At 48.6% G+C, this 22,097-nt stretch overlaps 1 protein-coding gene across 4 annotated transcripts in view; it reads left to right on the forward strand.

The window, feature by feature from the left end:
• cher (filamin A protein cher) overlaps positions 1–22,097 on the forward strand; it is a 106,230-nt gene that overhangs the window by 73,886 nt on the left and 10,247 nt on the right. For all 4 annotated transcript variants that reach the window (XM_084591957.1, XM_084591970.1, XM_084591976.1 and 1 more), the window contains exons 17-26: positions 1,275–1,445; positions 2,779–3,059; positions 3,903–4,092; positions 4,573–4,826; positions 14,531–14,666; positions 15,055–15,195; positions 15,300–15,428; positions 19,479–19,652; positions 20,226–20,588; positions 21,518–21,799. In XM_084591957.1, coding sequence (XP_084448083.1) covers positions 1,275–1,445; positions 2,779–3,059; positions 3,903–4,092; positions 4,573–4,826; positions 14,531–14,666; positions 15,055–15,195; positions 15,300–15,428; positions 19,479–19,652; positions 20,226–20,588; positions 21,518–21,799 — 2,121 coding nt within the window. The remainder of the gene's footprint in view (positions 1–1,274; positions 1,446–2,778; positions 3,060–3,902; positions 4,093–4,572; positions 4,827–14,530; positions 14,667–15,054; positions 15,196–15,299; positions 15,429–19,478; positions 19,653–20,225; positions 20,589–21,517; positions 21,800–22,097) is intronic.

Raw genomic sequence — 22,097 nt, forward strand, 5'->3', positions numbered from 1 at the left:
GCTGCTAAGCACGACAAAAGCGCAAGCTGCCAGGCTAGTGGTGCTGCATGATGTGAAGAAGTCAGCGCAAAACACGGACGAAAGACAAAAGAGAGGACACATAGGATGTTCAGCGTTCAGAAACGCTGTAACCAACTGTTTAATAGTGACGTGTACAAGGCTTTTTGCCTCTCGTCCGTATTTTGCGCTGACTTATTCACATCATGCTAAGCGCGAGCCGTTGATTATTACTTTTGGCATACACAAGACTTAAGCGAAGAGAGGTAGACAGAAACGCCGTAATGAAACTAGAGATGCGGTAGGCGTTGATGGCTTAAACTATCATAGTGGCTTGCTTGCTTGCTTTTAGCCATTGCTTTTCGGCTCGTTAGCCTAGATTTTTGCTGTATGGGGAAATATGGATTAGGTTTAACCACAATATTTCGAACATGCTACAAAAGCCATAGTGAAATGGAATTCTCTATGCTGAAGGTAGCAGTCCTCTGAGGATTTGTGTTACTGCTACGCACCTCAAATGTTTTGTGACATATTGCAAAGCAACTGAGCTTACTGAAAACATGTTATTGCTTTTAAGTCGATGTCATGTCATGTTTCATAACTCCGATGCGATAATGAGGTGGCTTGACACAAGTTCCTAGAATAGAAAGTTTACATGCGAGTCACTCCTTTCGGGGACCAGCTGTGTTGCCACAACTATTTCTCCCCGAAAAAAGAAAAACTGACATTACTCCCGCAGAGACTAAATGCAAAGAGAATATTAGCCGCACGTAGTCCCCCAGTGGGCTAACCCTTAATCAGTCCCATTTTACACGTATTTTGTTTTTGTTTAGAGTGCAGCTGTTGTTGTTTTTTATTGTTCTTGATAACAATGCCCTTTGCATCATCGGCTTAACTACATACACTGCAGGACAAAAGCACCTCTAATTTTCTTTGAATGCGCCTTTTGCGCAAAATATGTCCATGCGCAAAACTCTAGCAGCGCACGATGCAACCTGGCTGAACGGCGTTGCTTCACACCGCTTCCATATATGAAACACATTGTAAACGGCCGTAGTCATCTGTTATAGCGCCTTCCAGCGTGGCGGCTCCGTAACCTCACGCAATAGATGGATTAATCCTATCCTGTTGAAGATGCTGCCACCTTATACCTGCAAGGTTCTTGTCCGCGCACATATAACTCTGCTTCGCCACCTACTACGTTTGCATACACACCTCAAGAGACTGTTCAGCGCTAGACAACAAACTGCTAATCCATTTTTATGTTACCTGCGCAGGAAGCCCATTCAAGGTTCCAGTTGACGCTCCCGTGGACCCGTCCAAGGTCGTGGCCTACGGTCCTGGCCTGGAGCCCCGAAACTGCCGTGCCAACGTGCCGCAGAAGTTCACCGTTGACGCGCGCAAAGTTGGAAAGGCGCCCATGGCCGTCGAGGTCTCCTCCGAGAAAGGCAAGTGTGCAGCAGGAAATAAGGCGAGAGTGCGCCTGAAACGCAGCTCAGGCGCAGTCGGCGAGATGCCTTACTCTACCAACAAAGCGGCAAGTGCTAGTTGTGGTCGTATAACGTCACAGTTGAGTCATGCTGGCAAAACGATAACGGGGAGGCCGCGTCTGCACAAAAGTTGTTACAATAATACAAATCCTATTACATGCCAGCGCCTTTTGTGAATGTTAGTTATACGGTCATCTTTTATAACATTTGAATTTCGTTTGACTATTGGGTTGATGCAGTGGAAAGAAACTCGTTTAGTTTATGCTGACTCCTTCGAAGAGCGCGAGACAAAACGAGGAAATGGTCGAAAGTTGGCATTTCCGAAAGCATAATTGGGACTCGCTTTTACAATCTGGAATGATTTTATTTATGCGTTTTGGGCAGTGTTAAGAACAGTTTTGTCAATTCTTGGCGAAAATGAAGCAAAGCGCATATTTTTCCCCTCTATCCCCCCTTGTTTGCTACAAGTTACGCATGTCAACTCGAATACGACATATATTAGAAGCGGCCCTGTGAAAAACTGAGCTACTGATTTGACAAGGATGTTATGACGTCATCATTTCCGACTTTTTCTCTCTCCCCCAATCGAAAAAGCTACAGAGTTGTGTCAAAAATAACACAAAGTATTCTGCAGTTCTGTCGTAAACGTCCGAATTCTCTGTAGTTTTCTAGTACTTTCCTACAGGTCTTCAGTTTTTTCTGTCGTACTTTTCTGTAGTCTGCAGTTCTGCAGTACTTTTCTATCGTAATTACAGAAATTTTGACGTTATTATAAAAATTTCTGTTGTAACATCAGGTTCACTGTCAAAAACCTCACAAATTTTGTCGTGACAACAAAAAATCTTCTGTAGCTTTTTTTTTTTTTTTTTTGAGACTGGGCCTCATTTAGTCATTTCTCCTTTCCCGTTTTCGATAAACACTAGATAAACAGAGGCACGTTCTTCCGGCGGAACTTATTTTCCGGGCATTCCCAGTCGGAAAAAACTACAGAACATTTTTCTGATGTTACGACAGAATTTCTGTGCGGTTTTTGACGGGAAACCTGTTGTGACAACAGAACATTCTGTAGTAACATCAGAAATTTCTGTAGTTACAACAGAAAAGTGCTACAGAACTACAGACAACAGAAATATATTACAGAAAAACTACAGAACTACAGAAAAGTCTGATCGTTACGACATAACTACAGGATATTTTGTCGCATTTTTGACACAGTTCTGTAGTTTTTTTCCACTGGGCGTCTGTTTTCAAAGGAAGAACATAAGCAACACGTACTTACATCTCCGTGCAGGTCCGGTGCCCCAGAAGCCCGCCGTGAAGGACAACAATGACGGCACCTACGACGTGTCCTACGTGCCACCGCCGGAGAAGAGCGACTGCAACGTGCGCATCACGTACGACAACAAGGACATCCCCAACAGCCCGTACAAGATGAAGGTGCGACCCACCTGCGAGCCGCAGAACGTCAAGATCGTCGGCTTGGACGACAAGCCCGTGCCCGCTAGCGTCCCGCAGGAGTTCACCATCGACGCCCGCGAGGCCGGGGTGGCGCAGCCCGAAGTCACCGTCAAGGTGCGTGTCGCACATGCGCGCTACTTGCAGAAGAACATGCGCATACTTCGTGAACCTTGAAAGTGGTGTCAAACACGAATTTCTAATTAGCCATGGACTAACCATAGAGCAGGACTACTGTATAGTAGGATAAAACCTTAAAAATAAAACAAGAGTTGCTAACCATGGGCAGTTGCACGCGGCGTGTGTATTACATCGCTGAACAATGAGCACAGTCAGTTTTTTAGTATATAACAATACCTAACAAGCCATATGCACCGAAATTATTGTGCTTTTAATTCGCCCTGACGATTAGCTTTTTATTTGGGTAACCGGAAGTCCTAACAATGAACTTTCTGTCGCGGATTAATTGTGTACCAGTTACTACAGGCTTAACTGGCATCCGGCCATAACTGGTTGTATATGTGCTTAGGAAATTAACTGCCATCTTGACGAAGAGCAGCAGGAGCGAAGGAAAATCACAGTGAAACCTCTTGTTGGGAAGAGGGAGGAGGAGAAAACAACTTTATTCAACGCACTATTAAGCGTCGAGAATGTCCTGGGCCAGAGTCACCAAGGCCAACTGGTCCTTCAGCTGGCCAGAGGCTAACAAAGCCCGCCAGGTTGGGGGAGCAGGGTGTGGAAAGTGCAGTGACTGTATTGCAACAGGGCAGGAAAACATGCAGTTGTTCTAAGTTTGCATAATGTTCAGAACAATTGTTGCGTACCACGAACGCCGTGAGATATACTCAAAATACTAGCAGTTATAAAGTTTATTAAAAACTGTGATCAGTACCCAAGGCCTTCTCAGCAGCCCTTAGTAGTATACACTGCTAAAAACGTTTCCTTTAATTGGTCCTGCAGGGTCCGGACAACGTGCCACGCAAGGCCCGCGTTGTAGACAACGACGACGGCACGTTCCGCGGCCAGTACGTACTCTCGGACGTGGGCAAACACCAAGTAACCGTCAAATACGGCGGGAAGGAGGTTCCCGGATCGCCGGCTACCGTCAACAGCGTGCCCACGGGACATGCCGACAAGTGCAAGATTAGCGGTGAGCCCTCTTGATTTGTCCTCGTAGACCATGCATATTTAGCTACCGATTAATAATACTATGAAGTCATCCACTAAGCGAAAGTGAGCGCTTGGAAAACATGAGTCCGTGCAGTATCAGCGTAGTGTCAGAAAGATGTCTTGTCTAGATTTCCTCCTGGGAGTGCTCCGTAATAAATTATCCGCAATATTTTGCTTCTGGCGGTACACTGAGGAACTGCATAATTTGCACGCATCGATTATTCTAGTGTCCGAAACTAGTCTTCACCACACGCGCATCTTGCACATTCAAAGCAATCGACAGATTTTGCCACATACGCGATTTTCCGCCTTCATATGAGCTACGTTAAAAGGCCAACTCGTGGTTTAAGACAGTGGGCTCCAGCTGCTAACCGGAATTGGGCCATATACGAAGGCCTATTTGAGTGCCTGCAAACGATCCAGTCCAGGAAAGAAAGTAGTGTCAACTCTACTCGCGCAGAGGAGACCAAGCAGGAGAAGGTGACCATCGGCGAAGAGTACTGCGTGACGGTGAACGCCAAGCAGGCCGGCAAGGGTGCCATCACGTGTACGCTGACCAACGCGGCCGGCGCCGAGCCCGACGTGGACGTTCAGGTGGAGGACAACGGCGACGGCACCTACACCATCTTCTACCGCGTCAAAGAGGCTGGCGAGCACCAGGTCAACATCAAGTTCGGAGGACAGCCCGTGCCCAACGGAACCTACAAGATCACCGTGAGTGACTCTTTCGCGTTTGCATGAGAGCTTTCAAATCGGGTAATATTGAAGTGCCGGGAATCTGAAAATCGCTGCGGGCTGTACGCGCATTCATTCGTGTAAAACACTGTCTCTTTCAATAGTGCCACCAGGAATCCGGTGGTTTGTCAAACTTATGGTCAAAGCAAGTTTTGAAGGTAGCGAGGAGAGATGAGGCTCGCAAGCGGCTCGCTTAGGCATGACTGTATAATCTCCCCCACTGGCTTAAAAAAGTAGAAATACTTTATTCGAACGAAGCGCGTCCAAGCCACGTTCCTAATAGGTTTTAAATTGAGTAGCCCCGCAATCGTTGCGATGCAAACGCGGCAAAGCCGAATAGAGCAATACCTGTACACGTGTTAATTTATTGCGTTGTTTCCAATCATGTTGAAGTCTTGTCAGTATCTACACGCCTGGATGAAGAAGCTCACAATTTTATTCCTGCGTATATTAACGACGTAGAGGTTTGCTTCGAGACATCAGTCATGTGGGACGAAAAACTGTAGGCCACTGAGAAGTTCCACCAGTAAAAAATATAACATGCCAATACCTGAAACGGGAATTGTTCTCGAAGAATTCATTGTGGTGCACCGATTTCGTGACAATCGTCTGTTCTAAGAGATGCATTTGGGGTGACTAGCGTAATTTGATATTTGGCAGCCTCTTTTCGCAACCTATATAATACAGTTCACTTTTTTGGAAAGGTCGATGGCCGCGGTTAGCCAGAATAAACTGGTGGTTGGGTTCAGTCCAGGCTTTTGTATAATACAAATATGCAGTAACGAGCGACCTCGTCAGCGCCTTAACGTCAGTGACAAACTTAGCCCTCAGTGAAAGACCTTGTTTATAGCTGAAGCATCTCGAACACGACGCTGCTTGCCTGCTTTCTGGCGACAGTAGCTACATTCCCATGGCAAGTATGCGTCGGTCGCCGTGCACAACAGCAGCGGGGCAGCGAGCGAGCGAGCGAGACTATCCTCGGGCGCACAGGTTTCCGTTCCTGGAGTCCATCCGTCATGATTCCTCCCGCCCCGCACGTATTTTCATCCCCAGGCATTCTTTCTTAAAACTGGCGTCCTCTCCTCCCAGTGGAGGCCAACGGTGGCTCTAAAAGCAGAAATACAAGGTCGTCAACGCGGTGCGCTTTGACGACAGCGGGTCGTTCCTGTCATCTGGAAAGCGGTGCAAACGCAGGCGGAGAGAGATCAGGTCCTAAGCAAAACAGAACCGTGGACTCGCCCAGATCGGGAGAATCGTTCGCGCTGCGAGGGACTCGCCCAGATCGGGAGAATCGTTCGCGCCTGCGAGGGACTCGCCCAGATCGGGAGAATCGTTCGCGCTGCGAGGGACTCGCCCAGATCGGGAGAATCGTTCGCGCCTGCGAGGGACTCGCCCAGATCGGGAGAATCGTTCGCGCCTGCGAGGGACTCGCCCAGATCGGTAGAATCGTTCGCGCCTGCGAGAAGCTTGACGCGTGCATATTGGTGCCTCATCTTTGTTTATCCAATATTACTTTTGCTCCGGAGCCATTCACTGCATGCCACGGATGCGGTGCAGTAGCACCTGGCGCCGTGAACAGTTTTACGCTGCTGTTTCTTCCGTGACGTACATACACGCTCAGATGAACCTTGGAAAGAGTACCAGCGTGCCTGCAGAGGAAGAGGTTTTTTAAAAGACGCTGTCTCGCCTAGAATGTCGTTTAACGTCATGTTTTCACTCAAAGTCAAGCAGCTTTGACGCAAACCTAACGACACCCGCACCCTGCACTCTATAATGACGAAGTTAATCGATACGAGTGACTGATTGGGCTTGTTTGAAAGCATGTTTCCGCAGATATTTTGCAGCGAAAAAAACCTTTTGTTCACAGAAGCGCTCGCGCATTGTTTCCACGCGCGTTCGTTTAACTGTTCGGAGACCTACTGACGGATCTCAGACGCTCTTCAGACATTGCGTAACACCTGCCCCAAGAACGCGAAGAGCGTCCATCACGCATCTAGAGCTTTCGGGAGAAAGATCGCAGCCGGCTAACGAACCAAAAGTCATCGTTAAAGAGCGAAACGAAGCGAGCCTTATCAGCAGTGTACCCCCATGTAGGAAGGATGTACCCCCTTCCAAGTGCAAGTCCGTCGAGCTTTCGTCACCAGCGGCCCAGTCGCTCCAGCTTTCGAACGGATCGTTGAGCGATTGCCTGGCCTGCGCTAACCAGCCTTCTATAAACTGCTCGCACCGCAGCCGTCGCCCTTTTTCCTTTTTACTCTTCTTTTCTTTGCATCTTTATTTCTGTCTTCTTTGCCTCGGGTTGTCTGCTCCGACGTAGCCGTCGTTCAGTCAGGCCTGACGACCTCCTCGCGTCAGGTGTCATCGATGCTACACTTCTTATTCGTGGCACCGCGGCCTATCTTCGAGAGCGGCGCTTGGCACGCGTGCGTGGGTGTTTATATGTTCCTTCCGTGGCCTTCGAAGCGGTGTGTGCCACGCCGGTGGAGCATCTCCCCATTGTTCACGCTGAGACCGTGCCAACATCAACGCAACATAGCCGTGCCGCTTCCCCTCCCTCCTTTTTAGCCCTTTCCTAACTCAACTCGCTACACACGTCGGTTTCGAGAAGCAGCCCTCTCCTAAACTGATCGCCTCATCCTCCGGAGTAGAAGAGCAGGCGCAAAAGCCGCGAGGTTGTTACATCACCAGCCTCCAGAGGCGTCGGCGGCGTCTGACGCTGGCGAGACTATGTCTGGAACGCTCGCTTGCTTGCCGTAACGCGGAGGAATTCGGGAAAACTAAGGGGGCGTTTTTTTTTTTTTTTTTTCGTTTTTTTTTTTGGGGGGGGGGGGGGGGGGAGAGAGCTAATTCTGCTGCGTTTAAAAGACTCAAAAACGCGTTTCAGCAATGCACTTACTTGAGCAAGCAGTGCGTTGGCATGAGCTAGTCGGTTCTTTGCTAGAAAAAAAAAAAAAAAAAAGAAACGACGTATGGTAGCGTTTTATTTTTGTTTTTGTTTTTTTTTGCGGCTCTTCTTTCATATTGTATTAACCTGTTGCACGTTTTATGCATAAGATTCCTGCAAATCTGTGGTCAGCCTTCATCTGATCTTTCCGCATCAAACGCCAATACGTAGCGAACTTTTATATCTTTTTTTTTTATCGTTCGAGCCAAATGTTCGAACTCACTAGTGTTCTCTGTTGAGAACAGTCAGAGAAAGATCATAGAGACAATCCTCGATGACTTGTTATTCCCCAGAGTAGCATGTCTCTCATGCGCTGCGTATCCAAGAAGTATATGGGGTTGTTCAAGAGTCCTCACACCACAGGATCTGCTTTTGAACCCTGTAGTGGTGCTTTAATGGCATTCCGTACATTGAGAAAGAGTATCATCTCTACCCTGATGTCAATGATATCTTGAATATACTATATGCCATACCATGTGCATACGTGACCTCAGGCTGCAGCCAATATATATATGCCAGAAAATTACATAACCTCATATCTTCACAGAGAGTTTGACGCCCCTGGCTACCTTTGGCTACTTTGAAACAAAAAGAGGTGTACATTACGTCCTCTTAAATCAAAAAGTAAACCTCTAAGTATATCTTGAATACCTGTAAGCAAACCTACAAAACAAACCCTGCAGACATATAACGGGCTAGGAATTCTCTGTTATCCGCGTCATTGTCATGTTTGTTCCTGCTACTATATTTTTTGTTCACTACTGCATTCTGTAATCCAAGAGTGTCTCCATTTGCCTAACTAAACCCGATCATTTAAAAAATAATTTTACATTTCATATTACCTTTAGAAGTAGCTTAAATTTCCCGTGCTGGAAGGCATTCTGTCCCGAAGTTCTGTAAAAGCAAGATGAGCATGGTACCACGTCTAAAAGTCGTAGTTCTTCCTCGCCTTGTTCTTTGTCAACCTGAACTGTAGACGACGAAAGACATACGTGAGCTATAGCTTTGCCACCTCTTTTACTTGAGCTGGGTTGTTAAGGCAGATGCTCTGACGTAAGCCGGCCCACGGCAAGGCCCGACTGTCTGACGGCGGCGCCGCCGCCTCTCGGATTTCAACGAAACAGCACCGGCGAGGCCTCGTCTCCCGGGGCCACAGACGTCTACAAATAGATTTTCGAACAATACCGGCTCATGGCCTATTCCTGGAGCACGCTTGGGCTTTGCGCCACTTCCCCAGTCAATCACGTCTTCCATTTGTATAGGGGCGCTAGCCCGCCTACTCAGTTACTTGCGTACAAAACCTTGGCAACAATGCCGAGCTCTGCACTTGTTTCACTGTCTTGTCTTTTTGTTTTCAATCTTTGTTGCTTTCCCTACCTCGTCTGTCACCGAGTCTTTCTTCTTGTCGCCGCTTGTGCCAAATGTTTATGCAGTCGTTCGCCGCAAGACTTTAGGACCTGACGAAAAGATGGGGCGCGCCGAATGCATAATCCTGCGGTGCAACCCCCAAAACAAAGCATCGCTATAGTGTTAAAAGATCCGCTAGTAGTACTGATTTAGTGCTATAGCTGCCTCAATGCTTAGAGCGTGTAGCTATTATTATCTAATTCCTAAAGAATGTGGCGTAAGCTGCGCCATACGCAAAATCGTCGGACGTAGTCAGGGCCCGCAGTGGGCCTTCTTCATACCACCCTCCGATGGGGCACTTTCGGGTGCCCATCGGTCGCCATTGGTGAAAAAACATTAGTTGTGGCTTAGCTCCGGTTAACCCTAGTTGAATTGCGAAAGCAACGGCGGAAGCTTCTTTTGCTTGCTACATTATTCCCCTGTCACGCCCTACCAGTGCACGGTGTTACATTATTGGGGACACTTAAGCTCATCCTTTAAGGGTATGATGCGAGAGCGTAAGCTACCAGCCCACATATAAAGGCACGCTTCAACCAAGCCGTATGGACGTGCCTGTGTGTCGTAGGGGTAAAGAGAATGCCAACTTTTTTGGCAGGCTGATTCTGATATCACCCTCCCATATGAAAGGAGCAACCTGGGTTGGCAGCTCCTGCCCTTGGAAAAGGGGTGAGGTGAATTCAAATGTCATGGCAGGTTGATTTTTTTATGAGGAGACCGTAGCTAGGCCTCTTCACGGCGTAGCAGCGGCCAACCGAGGCCTCGCTATGGCTCTCGTAGTATTGCTTTCTCAATAAAATACAATTGGTTAAAGCGGGGCTTTATATGTGGACTGGTAGAGGCTATCGCGCCATACCCTTAAAGGGGGAGCTTAAGCGTTCCCCATCAGTTCTTTAGGCACTGAGACTGCAGAGCACGGCAGCATTTTCTCGCTTCGGCTCCAACCAAATGCGGTCGCCGCTGCCGCGATTCGAACCCGAAACCTTCAGATCAGCAGCCGAACGTCAAAGCCACAGAGCTATATCACGGCGGATAGGAGAACGGAAACTTCGATCTGCGTGTTTCCATACAGTTCATTGTCAACCGTAATATACCGAATGTTTTTTTTTTTTTTTTTTTTTTTTTTTTTTTTTTTTTTTTCAGTCGCTATGGCTTAGTCGCTGTGTCTATTGACCAAATCCCAGGCTCAGTGACCGCATCTCTGTGTAAAATGGCAATGCATGAAGGCCTGAAATCCCGACCAGGAGAGATGGAAGAGTAAGGCAAGAGCCAGCTGAAAGTAAACCTCTCACGACATCAAGGAAGCTGCTCAGTTCCGGACACAAAGACCCTGCGGTTGCGCTGGGCTGGCTTTCTTGGCTTTCTCACAGCTCCTTTCCGCAAAACACCGTCGCCAGAAGGCCAACGCCACGACTATTTTTCTCCAGCTTCCCTGAGCGTCGCAAAATATTTAGACGGGAAAGTTTTTCCGCGTTTTGCAACTATACGCAATGTATAGAAGCGGCGTGTAAACGGATGTGGCAGCTCTAGAGTCTGCTCGATGTATAAACGTCGTATAAAAGAAGGAGGGATGGGGGGTACCACATGGCAGCGTGAGGACCTTGGCACGGGGCGCATCGCCCCAGACAAAAGGGCGCGCATCTTAGCCGTGCATCAGCGCGTTGGTCGGCGTCCAGAACCGAGTCCCGCTCCCTTTAGCGATGCTGCCGGGCTCGGTTCACTGCCAAGATTTTTCTCTCGCGACACTTGTTTCGAGCTCGTACAGGAGACAGCCGGTTCGTGTGTGTCTTTTAGTAGCTCGTATCCGAAAGTGCCTGGCGCACGGGTGTCTTATCGAACCACCTCCAAAGTAGCTCGTTTACTGCTCGTTGGTGCGATCAATTGAGTGTCGACTTTTGCTGAATTCGGTTGCGAAAACGAAGCATTGGATAAGATCTAGGTACATTGCGTCGAAATAAGAAATGCAGGCTTTAAGTAACAGGGTGATTGCTCATTAGCGTCCCTTTAAGTGTAGCCGTTTGGCTTACACTTAAGCCCCTTACACTTAACTTACCCTTAACTTGCACTTGCACTTAACTTGTAAGCCGTTTGGCTTACAAGTTAAAATTAAACTGGTTTCCTTTGTAATCGCATGACTGAACTATAGAGTAACCATTTCTTCCATTGAAATATCGTTCAATTTGAGGACTGGCTAACTACTTTGGAGCAAAGTCGGCCTTTTTTAACAGCGAACGATATACGATAATGTACAAATACTCATTGACTTTTGAGTTCTCGGACTATCTTGCAAAAGGATTGGAAATTGAAGAAAAATGGTATTTGTAGTTTAACGCCTCAAAGCGACTTGTTCTATGGGTTACGCGGAAGAAAAAAAAAAAGGAAATTAAACCACGAAGGTTGGCGAGGAACCTGTCCAGCGAGCAGCCCCGGCAAGTATAAAGCTACGCGAATAACCACGATCTTAAATGGTAGCGGTGATAGTAATGCTGTCAACGTGGTAAGTGGGTTTACGTAGTGGGGAATCAGCTGCAACTGGCGCAATGCACTGAGCGATAGTCACATTTTAAATGAAACGGACAGTTTTTTTATTGAAATTGCTCGGAACCTGCCTACAGCTGCAAGCCGACGCAGCAACCTTAAATTAAAACGACCTGATAACGAGGTAAGACAATGCGAAGCTCTTTATATGTATCACAGAGGCAAATAAGACGTAGCTGGATCATATGCCGTCACACTTGTATTCTTAGTTTTCTGCAGAGGCCACGAATATGAAAAGGTTCAGAAAAATTCGCTCACTTGCTTATGAATAACAGAAGCCACAGAAAGGTACCGAAAAGGAGAAATTGAAATGCACAGTTATAGTTCGTAATCTTCACACTAAAGGTTCTGCTTTTGAGCGGAGCGATGGGCACTAAGTTTGTCAGCGAACATACCAACCTCCTAAACAATGACGAGAGCTTGGAGCTTCAGGGCTGCCATAAATGTCGCACTGCGAGAACTAAAATCTGACCTTGTGGCCAGAGAACTTTTGATCGACGGCTGTATATGTTCGTACCCTTCGCTCATGTATAAAAAAAAAAATGATCCCCAAGAAGACATGAAAGGCGACAAGCCTCAGTATACCGAATCACTCTTCTCCTGACGTTCGCTGAACACTGAAATGACAGCTATTTCCGAATGGCCGGCGCTCTCCACACAGGCATCAATAGCTTCAGGAAGTGTGCCACGACCTGCTAAGCCGCAGTTGCATCACTGCGGACCCCCCGCGTGTCGTCGTAGGCGGGGCGAAGTACCAGAGAGCAGCGGTAGCCGTGACACAAAAGCAGCCGGCGTGACTCCTCGCGATGAAGCCGATTACACAGTTCTGTTCCAAACGAGGCTAGAGAAAGCCAGCAGGTAGACCAAACAGGATCAAGTCCTCCCTGGCTCGCGACTCAACCGTCTCCACCCAGTCCTATACTCGGAGCCCAACTCAACCGCTCCGGCCGGCCAGCTCAGGAAACGATGTGTATTTCACTCGCCACTCGTGTATTCCCCCTCGGCAGGACCGCCAAGGGATGAGCGGCGCTGGCCCGCGCGCGACACGGGGGGAATCTGCAGCGGGACGTCGCGACAGGCGCCGACGTGCGTCACAGCAGTCCTTCCCACTCCCTGCGCCCAGAGGCTTCCGCGGCAAGCGCCCAGCGAGTCCGCCGCAGAAGAGCCCGGCGCGGGTTTATTTTCGTGCTAAGAGCCCCAAAACAAGAAGGCGGGGCAGTCTGCACGCTCGCGTTTCGGGAAACCATACAAGGACGTAGCAGGACCCGTCGCCTTGGGCGCATGCTCTTGAGCTTCTTGTGCCCTGGTAGATTTCGCTGAAGGAAATATGCACGAGCCAATCGTCTCATTTCGGTGCGTCTTTGATCGAGTCGTCGTGTGTCGAAATCGCTCTTCCGACCACGTTTTTTCAGGTGAAGGAGGGAACATAGAAAAAACATCATGAAAAAGCATAGAGGCTTCCAGGAGCTTTCCTCCTTACCTTATGTCAGCGAGGCGCATAATTTGTTGCGGCAACTTTGGAGATGGTGGTGGAGTGAGTATACAGTGTTCCAAGGCAGCTGGCGGCCTTTGGACGTTTTCCATCAAAAGGGGCCATCACCGGTCCGAAAATATGAGCACGCCGACTTTATATTTTTTTATGTCGTGCGAAGGTTAATCTATTATGGCATGCAGTCCTCACACAAATATAATCTGAAGGGAGCTCACAGAGCTCGTTGTGTAGTTCTCGGGCAATGAAATTGTACTAGGGAGACAAGCTTGGGGCATCGAGGCTGAACGCACGTTTTCTTCCAGAGCCGAAGCTACAGAAGCAACGTCATATTCAATGCACAACTTCAAAAGATACGTACATGTCTGTTAAATGGTCACTGTATTTCGATACTAAAATCTTTATTGCTCGAATGCCATCAATTGAGGACTCGTGTACAACCTGGACGCCAGGTAAAATATACTAGGAAACCATTGTGCTACCTACATGGTTCTTTCGTCTTCAACGTGTGGCCTGTGCAGAATTCGTAAAAGCTCATGCACAAAGGCAGTAGCTGTGGTACTGAAGGACGTACTTCTTGCGTGTTTGCAGATTAGAACACGCAAAGCTTGCGACGAAAGGAAAAAAAAATAGAACGGAGGGTTGGAGTTGGGACGCGAGATGGGGAGCAGGCGTTGTATGGACCGAACAGAAATTAGCTCCCAAGGTACGTGCCTCCAGGAGTCTTGGTTTTTCCGTCACGGGCTGATGCCAAGACTCGTAAACGACCCGCCTTGTTCCCAGAGTTGCGGAACAGTGCGTCATCAGGCATATTTCTCGTGCAGCCAGACCCTTGAAGAAGGCTGGATGAGGTGGTTGAACCTGCTGTCATCATATCTTGACAGCCGGGCATGGTTAGGGGAGGGGGCGACCGCGGTGCACGTACCGGTGTCTCCGGTCGTCCTGCATGCTGTTCTGCAGTCCGTGTGCAAAGAAGCGCTCCGGACTGGCCACCGTCCAGGTACAAGCGCATGTCTCGCGAGCGCGCGTGTGCGCACGCAGTGCACTGCTTCTTCTGAGATGTGGTGGCAACCACGGGGGAGAGGAGGACCAGGGGCAAGGGACTGGCTGGGGCTGCTGGTAGCGGTGATGGGGACCCTTGGGCGCCAAAAGCGGAGGCCGCGGGGGCGTCCAGAAATAGAGAGGGGCAGGAGTAGGCCGGCCCACCTCGGTCCGGCTCCGGTGTCTTCCGCCGCAAGGGCGCGCCAAGGGCGGTGTGCGTGCACGCCGAATCCCTGATCGCTGGTCTTCTCTTGCTGCCGTGCGCAGGCCGTCACCGAGCACATCCGCCAGAAGACCGTGGTCGACCGCCGCTTCCGCAGCGCCCCGCCGCCGCAAGGAAAGTTCCGGCCGGTCCAGCTCATCGACATCCCCGTGCAGCAGAGCGCTGGAGGACAGATCTCCGGTGCGTGGCCCACTTGCATGGATTACGAGCACGGCTGCACACGGGGCCACGCGCCCCGGGGACGGTGCCGTATCCTCGAGCGAGGCCTAACCCTAGATGCCCCTGAGGGACACCGGTGGCCATGGCCCCCTTACTATCTTCCCAATGGGAGTAACTAGCATATTAATTTGCATCAGCTGCGAGATTTCAAATTGTGTGGTTACCTTTAGCTATAATCGGGAACCCTTTTGAAAGACTCCACTGTCTTTGAGATGGGCTGATTGTTTTGCAAATGCCCGCTCTTGAGGACCGACAGGCACATTGCCCCCAGGGCGTGTGGAGACCGCGTTGGCCTGTTCAAAAAGCTTCGCTCCTTCCTGACGCACTGTTATACTTCGTGCGTGCGCAGCCGAGGTGATAATGCCGTCGGGACGAGTGGACAAGCCTGTGATCATCGACAACCAGAATGGCACGGTCAGCATCCAGTACGAGCCGCGGGAGGAAGGCCAGCATGAGCTTCACATCAAGTTCAACCACGAGCACGTACAGGGTACGTGCAATGGGTGTGCATTGTGTGTATTTGTGCGGTGTCTGCTGTGTCGGCCGATTGGATTAACGCCGCGACGCTTCGGTGCGGCACGGGCCGCTTCGCAGGCAGCCCCTTCAAGTTCCACGTGGACACCATCCAGAGTGGCTACGTGACAGCCTACGGACCAGGCCTAACGCACGGCGTGGCCGGTGAACCCAGCAATTTCACCATCAGTACCAAGGATGCCGGCAAAGGTGAGAAGATGCACGAACGACTCTTTCTTGCTACCTGCGAAACGGCAGGATCGGCAATGGTTAGCTACAGGTTTGTGGTTAAGGCGCGTCTAGCCTGGCAGTGGTCTCCTGCTCAGCCGCTCATTCGTCCTGAACCTTCGAGAAGCGCTGAGCGACGGTTCACCTGTGAACTGCATTGTGTTTCGAAATAGACAGCAGTTGTTGGGAGAAGCTTCCCGGGGATCATAGTTTAGGAATGGTTTCAAATGAAGATGAGCAAAGACAACCAGAAAGCGCGGAGACATGAGCGGTACAGTGTTTGTCCATGTCCTAATTTTCAATACTTGGATGTTTTTTAGTTCGATCTAAAGCCTTGGTTTAAGTGAGCAAGCTTCCAGCGAATCCAGAGATGAATAGGTCTTACTTCATGTCGGTCCCCACGAACAGCGTCGAGATGAAGATGAACGGTTAGTTAAAGTGCACCCATTACTTGCTTCTCGCGATGCATCTACGCATACTCCAAAATAACTACGCAAAATCATCAAAATGTACTCAGTATCCCAGAAATTGCTTTTGAAACGGCGTATCGAAAGCAAAATTTTGTTCGCAGACGTGGCCGGCCGAGAGCAAGCGTTCGTCTCTGATTCGTCCGCTAAAGGACCTTACGTTCAGAAGAAAAGAAAGCTGCATATTTCTGTGAGATGGGCGTAGTCGCTAAACCAGCACGTAGCCGAGATTGCTGTATATATTTGTAGCGACGAACGAAGAATTCTGAGCTGTTTTATCCGGCTATTACAGTAGATTTCAATGTCAACACTGACACCTCTGAGTTGATCACGTGCTAGTTCTCAATGATCGGCTAAAGGGAATGATAAAATCGAGGCCTCGCATGCCGTCATTTCGGGTCTGCTTTCTGTTACCGCTTAGGGTGTGTGCACTAAGCATGCAGTGTGTATCTTCGGTTGCTTCAAATGGGACCGACGTCCCGGCCCATATCAGACAGTACAGAAGAGACAGCGTCCGCTTCTCGTTTCCTGTTATCGGGACTTCTGGGAGTGAAGAGGAAATAATAAATTATTTCGCCTTATACTAAGGGTCTTTTTGAGGTCATGGTAGACTCTCAAAGATTTGTGCTGAAGCATGCACACTGTGTAACGCATGCTTATACTAAATACAAAATGCAAGGCTAATCAGCGCACTGAATTGTGGGTACGGACACTTAAGAGTTCCACTTATGTAGAATATTTTCATTCTTTCATCCGCACTTTGGTAAATAATGCGGATGATAATATTTGTGCTGCCATTTGACGCACACCCTCCATACCATACCGGTTTGACGTTCCGAAATATGGTGTTAAAAATAAAAAAAAAGACTACATCTTTTATAATGCAGCTGAAAGCCATTACATAGGAAGCCTTTGGAACGTCAAAGCAGTTCGCGAAAGAAGTCAGCGGACGAAGGCAGTAACTGCAAGAAATGGTGTGGGAGTATCTTCACACACTCGTTACATATATGTCCTTAGAAGCAAAGTGAATATGATTCTGAGACCACAGGAGGCAGAACACTTCGTGCAGTTACGGCTAAAAAAGGGCATGCAGTATTCCTGAGTAAATCTATCTCCAGTTGTGTGCCTCAAATTACACCCACATTACACCTATGGGTGTAATATGGGCGTAATGTTAACATAATATGCCTCGGGTTCAAAACCAGTTAAACCACGGGTTCTCGTTCCATTGGCTTCTGAAGCGGAACTGAATACGCAATGAGTCACGGCTCAAAGCTATGCTTTAATGAGGTCTCTGGTTCTCAGCCTCTTAAAGTCCTTGTGAAAAAGGCCCAAAATTGGATTACGTCTTTCGCTACTGAAGCAAGATATAGTAAGATAGAAGCATGAATCGTATTCCGCATAGGTTTATTCCACAAATCTCACCGTTGCTAATAACGTTACCAATTATATACGCCCCCCCCCCCTCCCCTGTGGTCTGCTGCTTGTAACAGCAAGTGGACGGTCGGTCGGCACGAAGTTCTAGATCGTTCCACCACACGTGGCTGATCCGTGTATTTTCTCAGTCACGGCCCCAAGCCTCCGTCCGCCCAGCGCAAAAACATAAGCACACCTGACTGGCAAAGCTAACATATCCAGCAGCGGTGCGATAGAGAAAGGAGCGGACCAGCGTGCGCTACTTTTACCCCTCTCACTGCCGACACAAGAGGTGCAGCTCGCGGCACCGGCTGTGAAAAATTGTCTGGCAAAACAACGGGGCACTGTTCCACTGCTGGACGAAAACAAAAACATACGGATTGAGAGCAGGGGGGGGGGTTACCGCGCGCGTCGAGTACGGTGCGAGTCGCAGCGCGGGCAAATATTTCGGTCTCCCGGCTTTGCCGACGTCAGAGCGCGGAGTCTTGGCTGCTTCGTTTTTAGCATCACCTCCCGGCACAGGTTCTTGTTAGATATCAACAACCCTCTTCCGACCTTCGTCGGCTGCCATCTGGAAACAAGTAGGTGTAAGGGGGAGGATAGAAGCTTGCTTCCATCACCGCGCTAGGCGCGCCCGGCGCACGTGTGTCGGAAATGCTTGCTTAATTGCTGTCTTTGGTAAAACTAAGTAATTGCGCTTAAGTTATTTAATAACTGCTACACTAAACATTACTGCTTTGGAGACAACATTTAAAGAAGGATGGGCCGTTCCGTATTGGCTTGGCAACGTACTTGTTGCAAACTTCTGCGAGAGCACCACAGTAGTCCCTTGAGAGAGGACGTGTTGAACATATTGCGCCTGACGTACCGGTAAAAGGCTAATGAATTCGACATCACTTAGGTGAACGGGGATGTTCTTTGATTCGGTCTTGCCATGAAGGGCTTTTTGAATCAATAACTTTCCCTGGTTCGATTAGTGAAAACTATAACCAAGTTGCTACGTTCTTCTCAACACTTTTTGTAGTTTCCCTCGTATCTCGAAGTTTCAAAGCACACCGCTTTGCACGAGGAAATCTAGGTGTGTACATATGAACCAGCACGACGAAGTGACGAGACGCCGTCACCACCACGAACGTAATCGTAGTTTTCTTGTACGATTGTTTTGCAAGCATCTGAAAATCTCCGATTAAGGCGGCCAATCTAAAACTATATGGTGTGCCAACTTGTGACAATCGTGCTGATAACGGTCAATGGCAGTGCAGAAATTTCAAAAAGCCTGAAAATGAGAAATCCTTCGATCTTTCGCTTACGGTGAATGAATTCCATTAGCCATATGTGCCTTCATTCGGTACTTAGCTAGGTACTACGACAGGCTGTTCAGTTAGGAGGCATTCTTACGGACAAAACGAACAGGATTATCATACAGCTACAACGTCCCTACACCATATTTTGACTGGTAAGCAACGTGAAACTGCTTCCGACGTTATTGTGTTCCGGTAACAGCATTTCCGTTAACTCCCTTCCCATTTTGCGTTGACTGAGGAAGAAAGGACAGTGTTACACGATTATATCAAATGATTTCAGCAAGAAAAAAAGAGGGGGAGGGAGGCGGGGGCAACAAGAAACTTGAAGTTAAAAAAAGATGTCTGGCTACTCAATTAGACTGTAGTTCACTGTGTTAGAATGTTTGCTGGAACGATGCTGGGACACAAATGCAAAACATACACTTTCTGAAATTGAGGACTCTTCCACTCATTCTGTGTGATTCACTGGAAGTGGCCGAAGTATATTTTGTATCTCTTGAAAACCGGCCGCCGAAATAACCGTTATTGTGACGTCAATTATAGGCGCAATATATTACTAATACTAAGCAGGCTTTGTGTGCGTTACACACATTCTATTTAATTGCTGTTACATTATATGCCAGACTGAAGACAATGTCACGAAGCTACTCGACTATCAGCAGTGAAACCGAACTTAGAGCCTTTGTTCGTCCATAGCCTTGCGCTTCGAAGGGGATCAGTTAAAACGGACGCAAAACATGTTCGCAAAGAACGCCTTCGACGCTCTTTTCATTGTTCGACAACTTTGTCACACATCCTTCATTTTGCCCGCAAGAAACAAAAAACGCATTATCGAATGGTCGCAGGCGGCTTGAACGTGGCTGTCGAGGGTCCATCCAAGGCGGAGATCAACGTTCATGACAACAAGGATGGCACGGTCGCCGTGTCCTACTTGCCGGCCGCGCCCGGGGAGTACAAGATCTCCATCAAGTTTGCCGACAAACCCATTAAGGGAAGCCCCTTCACCGCCAAGATCACAGGTGAGCGAATACGCACTGTTCGTCCCCGGATTCACTAAGACTATTATCATGAGCTACCGATACACCCTAGTACACCACTGGGTTGTTACCACCTTCCTGAAGTTTATAAAGGCAAAGTAGGAAGATGAACTGGGATCTAAACTGCCACCTATGCTCGTGGCATTCCTTGCACATGATAATCCGCGTTATGCTATTAGTATGAAGAGCATTCAAGAGCAAAGTATATAACAGTTGCATCTTAACGATACTCTATTATAGGGCTAGGCTGACGAAAAAGGTTCTACTTAGGTTGAGGACAACGCATAGAGCTGTATGGAAAGGAAAATGGTGGGTGCAACGTTAAGAGATAGGAAGCGAGTAGAGTGAGTCAGAGAAATAACTCGAGTTAATGACACACTGTTCGAAATCAATAAAAATAAATGGGCATGGGTAGACCATCTGAATTCGTGGGGCCAAGTCAACGCAGCTAGCACAAGAGACCGCGCTAATTATAGGGGTATGGGAGAGACCTTCGCCCTGTATAGTACGGCTGATTATATGATGATTATGACGTGTACAAATAAATCCCCGCAGGCGAGGGCCGCAAGCGCAATCAGATCTCGGTGGGCCACTCGAGCGAGGTGTCGCTCAAGGTGCAGGAGAAGGACGTGAAGAACCTGAGCGCCAGCATCGTGGCGCCCTCGGGCCTGGAGGAGCCGTGCTTCCTCAAGAAATTGCCCAACGGCCACCTGGGCATCTCTTTCACGCCGCGCGAGGTGGGTGAGCACCTGATCAACGTCAAGCGCACGGGCTCCCACATCACGGGCAGTCCCTTCAAGATCAACGTGCTGGAGCGCGAGATCGGCGATGCCTCCAAGGTCAAGGTGCAGGGCAAGGCTCTCACCGAGGGCGCCACCCAGACACGCAACGAGTTCACCATCGACACCCGCGAGGCCGGTCAGTGTCCGCTGCATCTCCAACCTATATATAAAGGTTAAACAAAATCGTACCACTGCGGTGCATTTTCATGTCTATAACTCACTCCCTCAAGAAAGGGTGTATTCAGGTACTGACACACCCTTTTAATCTGTACAGTACTGCTTTCTGCACCCGTTAAAAGGGTGCATCAGAATCTCAATGCAGCATACGTTCTGGCCACACGTGGCACTACTTAACAGCGAGAAAATTTTAGACATGAAGAAACTAGTGTAGAGAGGAGAATATATGATAAAGTTAATATTAAAAAAAACGCGGGTACAATTGGTGACGAGAGAGATTTCGAGTAAAACCGCATTGACATAAAAGCAGTTCGACTTAAGCCTGCGGCCAGTAGGACAACAGAAATAAGCTGAATAGGCTACCTTGTTAATGCTTAAGAGCAGGTGCAGTGGCGACTGTCTACGGAGTGAAATCGTAGACAGTAACACGAAAAAATGGCGGTGTCTGATGCATTTGGCGAGGAAGTACCATTTCTCAGTCATGCAAGCAGGATTAGAGCACGATCGGTTTGTTGCAAGATGTGTATGAGCGAGCTCTGAGATTTAAGATAGCGAGTGTGGATTCTTGTAAGGCGTAATGTAGGGCATGTTCCAACAACGCCATAGTTTTAATCATGCACGGTCTTCTATTTTAGAGTGCTGCTGACAATAGGCAAACACTAACATATGTTTTCGCCCAATAGAATGAAGTTTTACACCGACTTATGAAACCCGCTATGAATAACTAATTGAATATTGGCTAAAAAATATGAAAATTACTATGAAAATATTTGGTTCGTATTTTTCACTCACTTTGCATTTGGTTACTCTTTGGGTACTGTTTTAATTCCTTACTTTTAAGGACAAAGAGCTTGATTACCGGTATGTCTCGATGTACGCGACTCGCAGGCTACGGCGGCCTGAGCCTGTCGGTAGAAGGCCCTAGCAAGGCCGACATCCAGTATAAGGACAACGAGGACGGCACGCTCAAAGTGAGCTACCTGCCCACTGAGCCCGGCTACTACATCATCAACCTCAAGTTCGCCGACCACCACGTCACGGGGTCGCCATTCACCGTCAAGGTGACCGGCAAGGGATCCAACATTCAGCGCGAAAACATAAAGAAGCAGCGGGAGGCTGCGCCCATGGCTGAAGTGGGTTCCAAGTGCACATTCACCTACAAGATGCCAGGTGAGACTGCTACTGCTCGCACAGCTTTTGCGTAGCCTAGGTGTCTCGGAACTTCAGCGCGTCTGTGGAAGGCTTTTGCTGGCCTTCGACCAGGCATGTCGAGCACCGGAACAGCCGGAAAGGTGTGGGATCGGAACGAAAGGAACGAAGGCCGGAAGGTCTGACAGGACAGTTATACAGTCGAGGTGGCCATACTACTCACGCTGAAAGAAGATGAGGACGAGGACACCTTTACAACAACATTTAAAGAGTGTTGTCGTCGTGCACTTTGTCCACCAAAACACACCTCAACTCATCC

Source organism: Amblyomma maculatum, chromosome 1 (genome assembly GCF_055883805.1).
Source record: "Amblyomma maculatum isolate TAMU_Amacu chromosome 1, ASM5588380v1, whole genome shotgun sequence".
NCBI lineage: Eukaryota > Metazoa > Arthropoda > Arachnida > Ixodida > Ixodidae > Amblyomma > Amblyomma maculatum.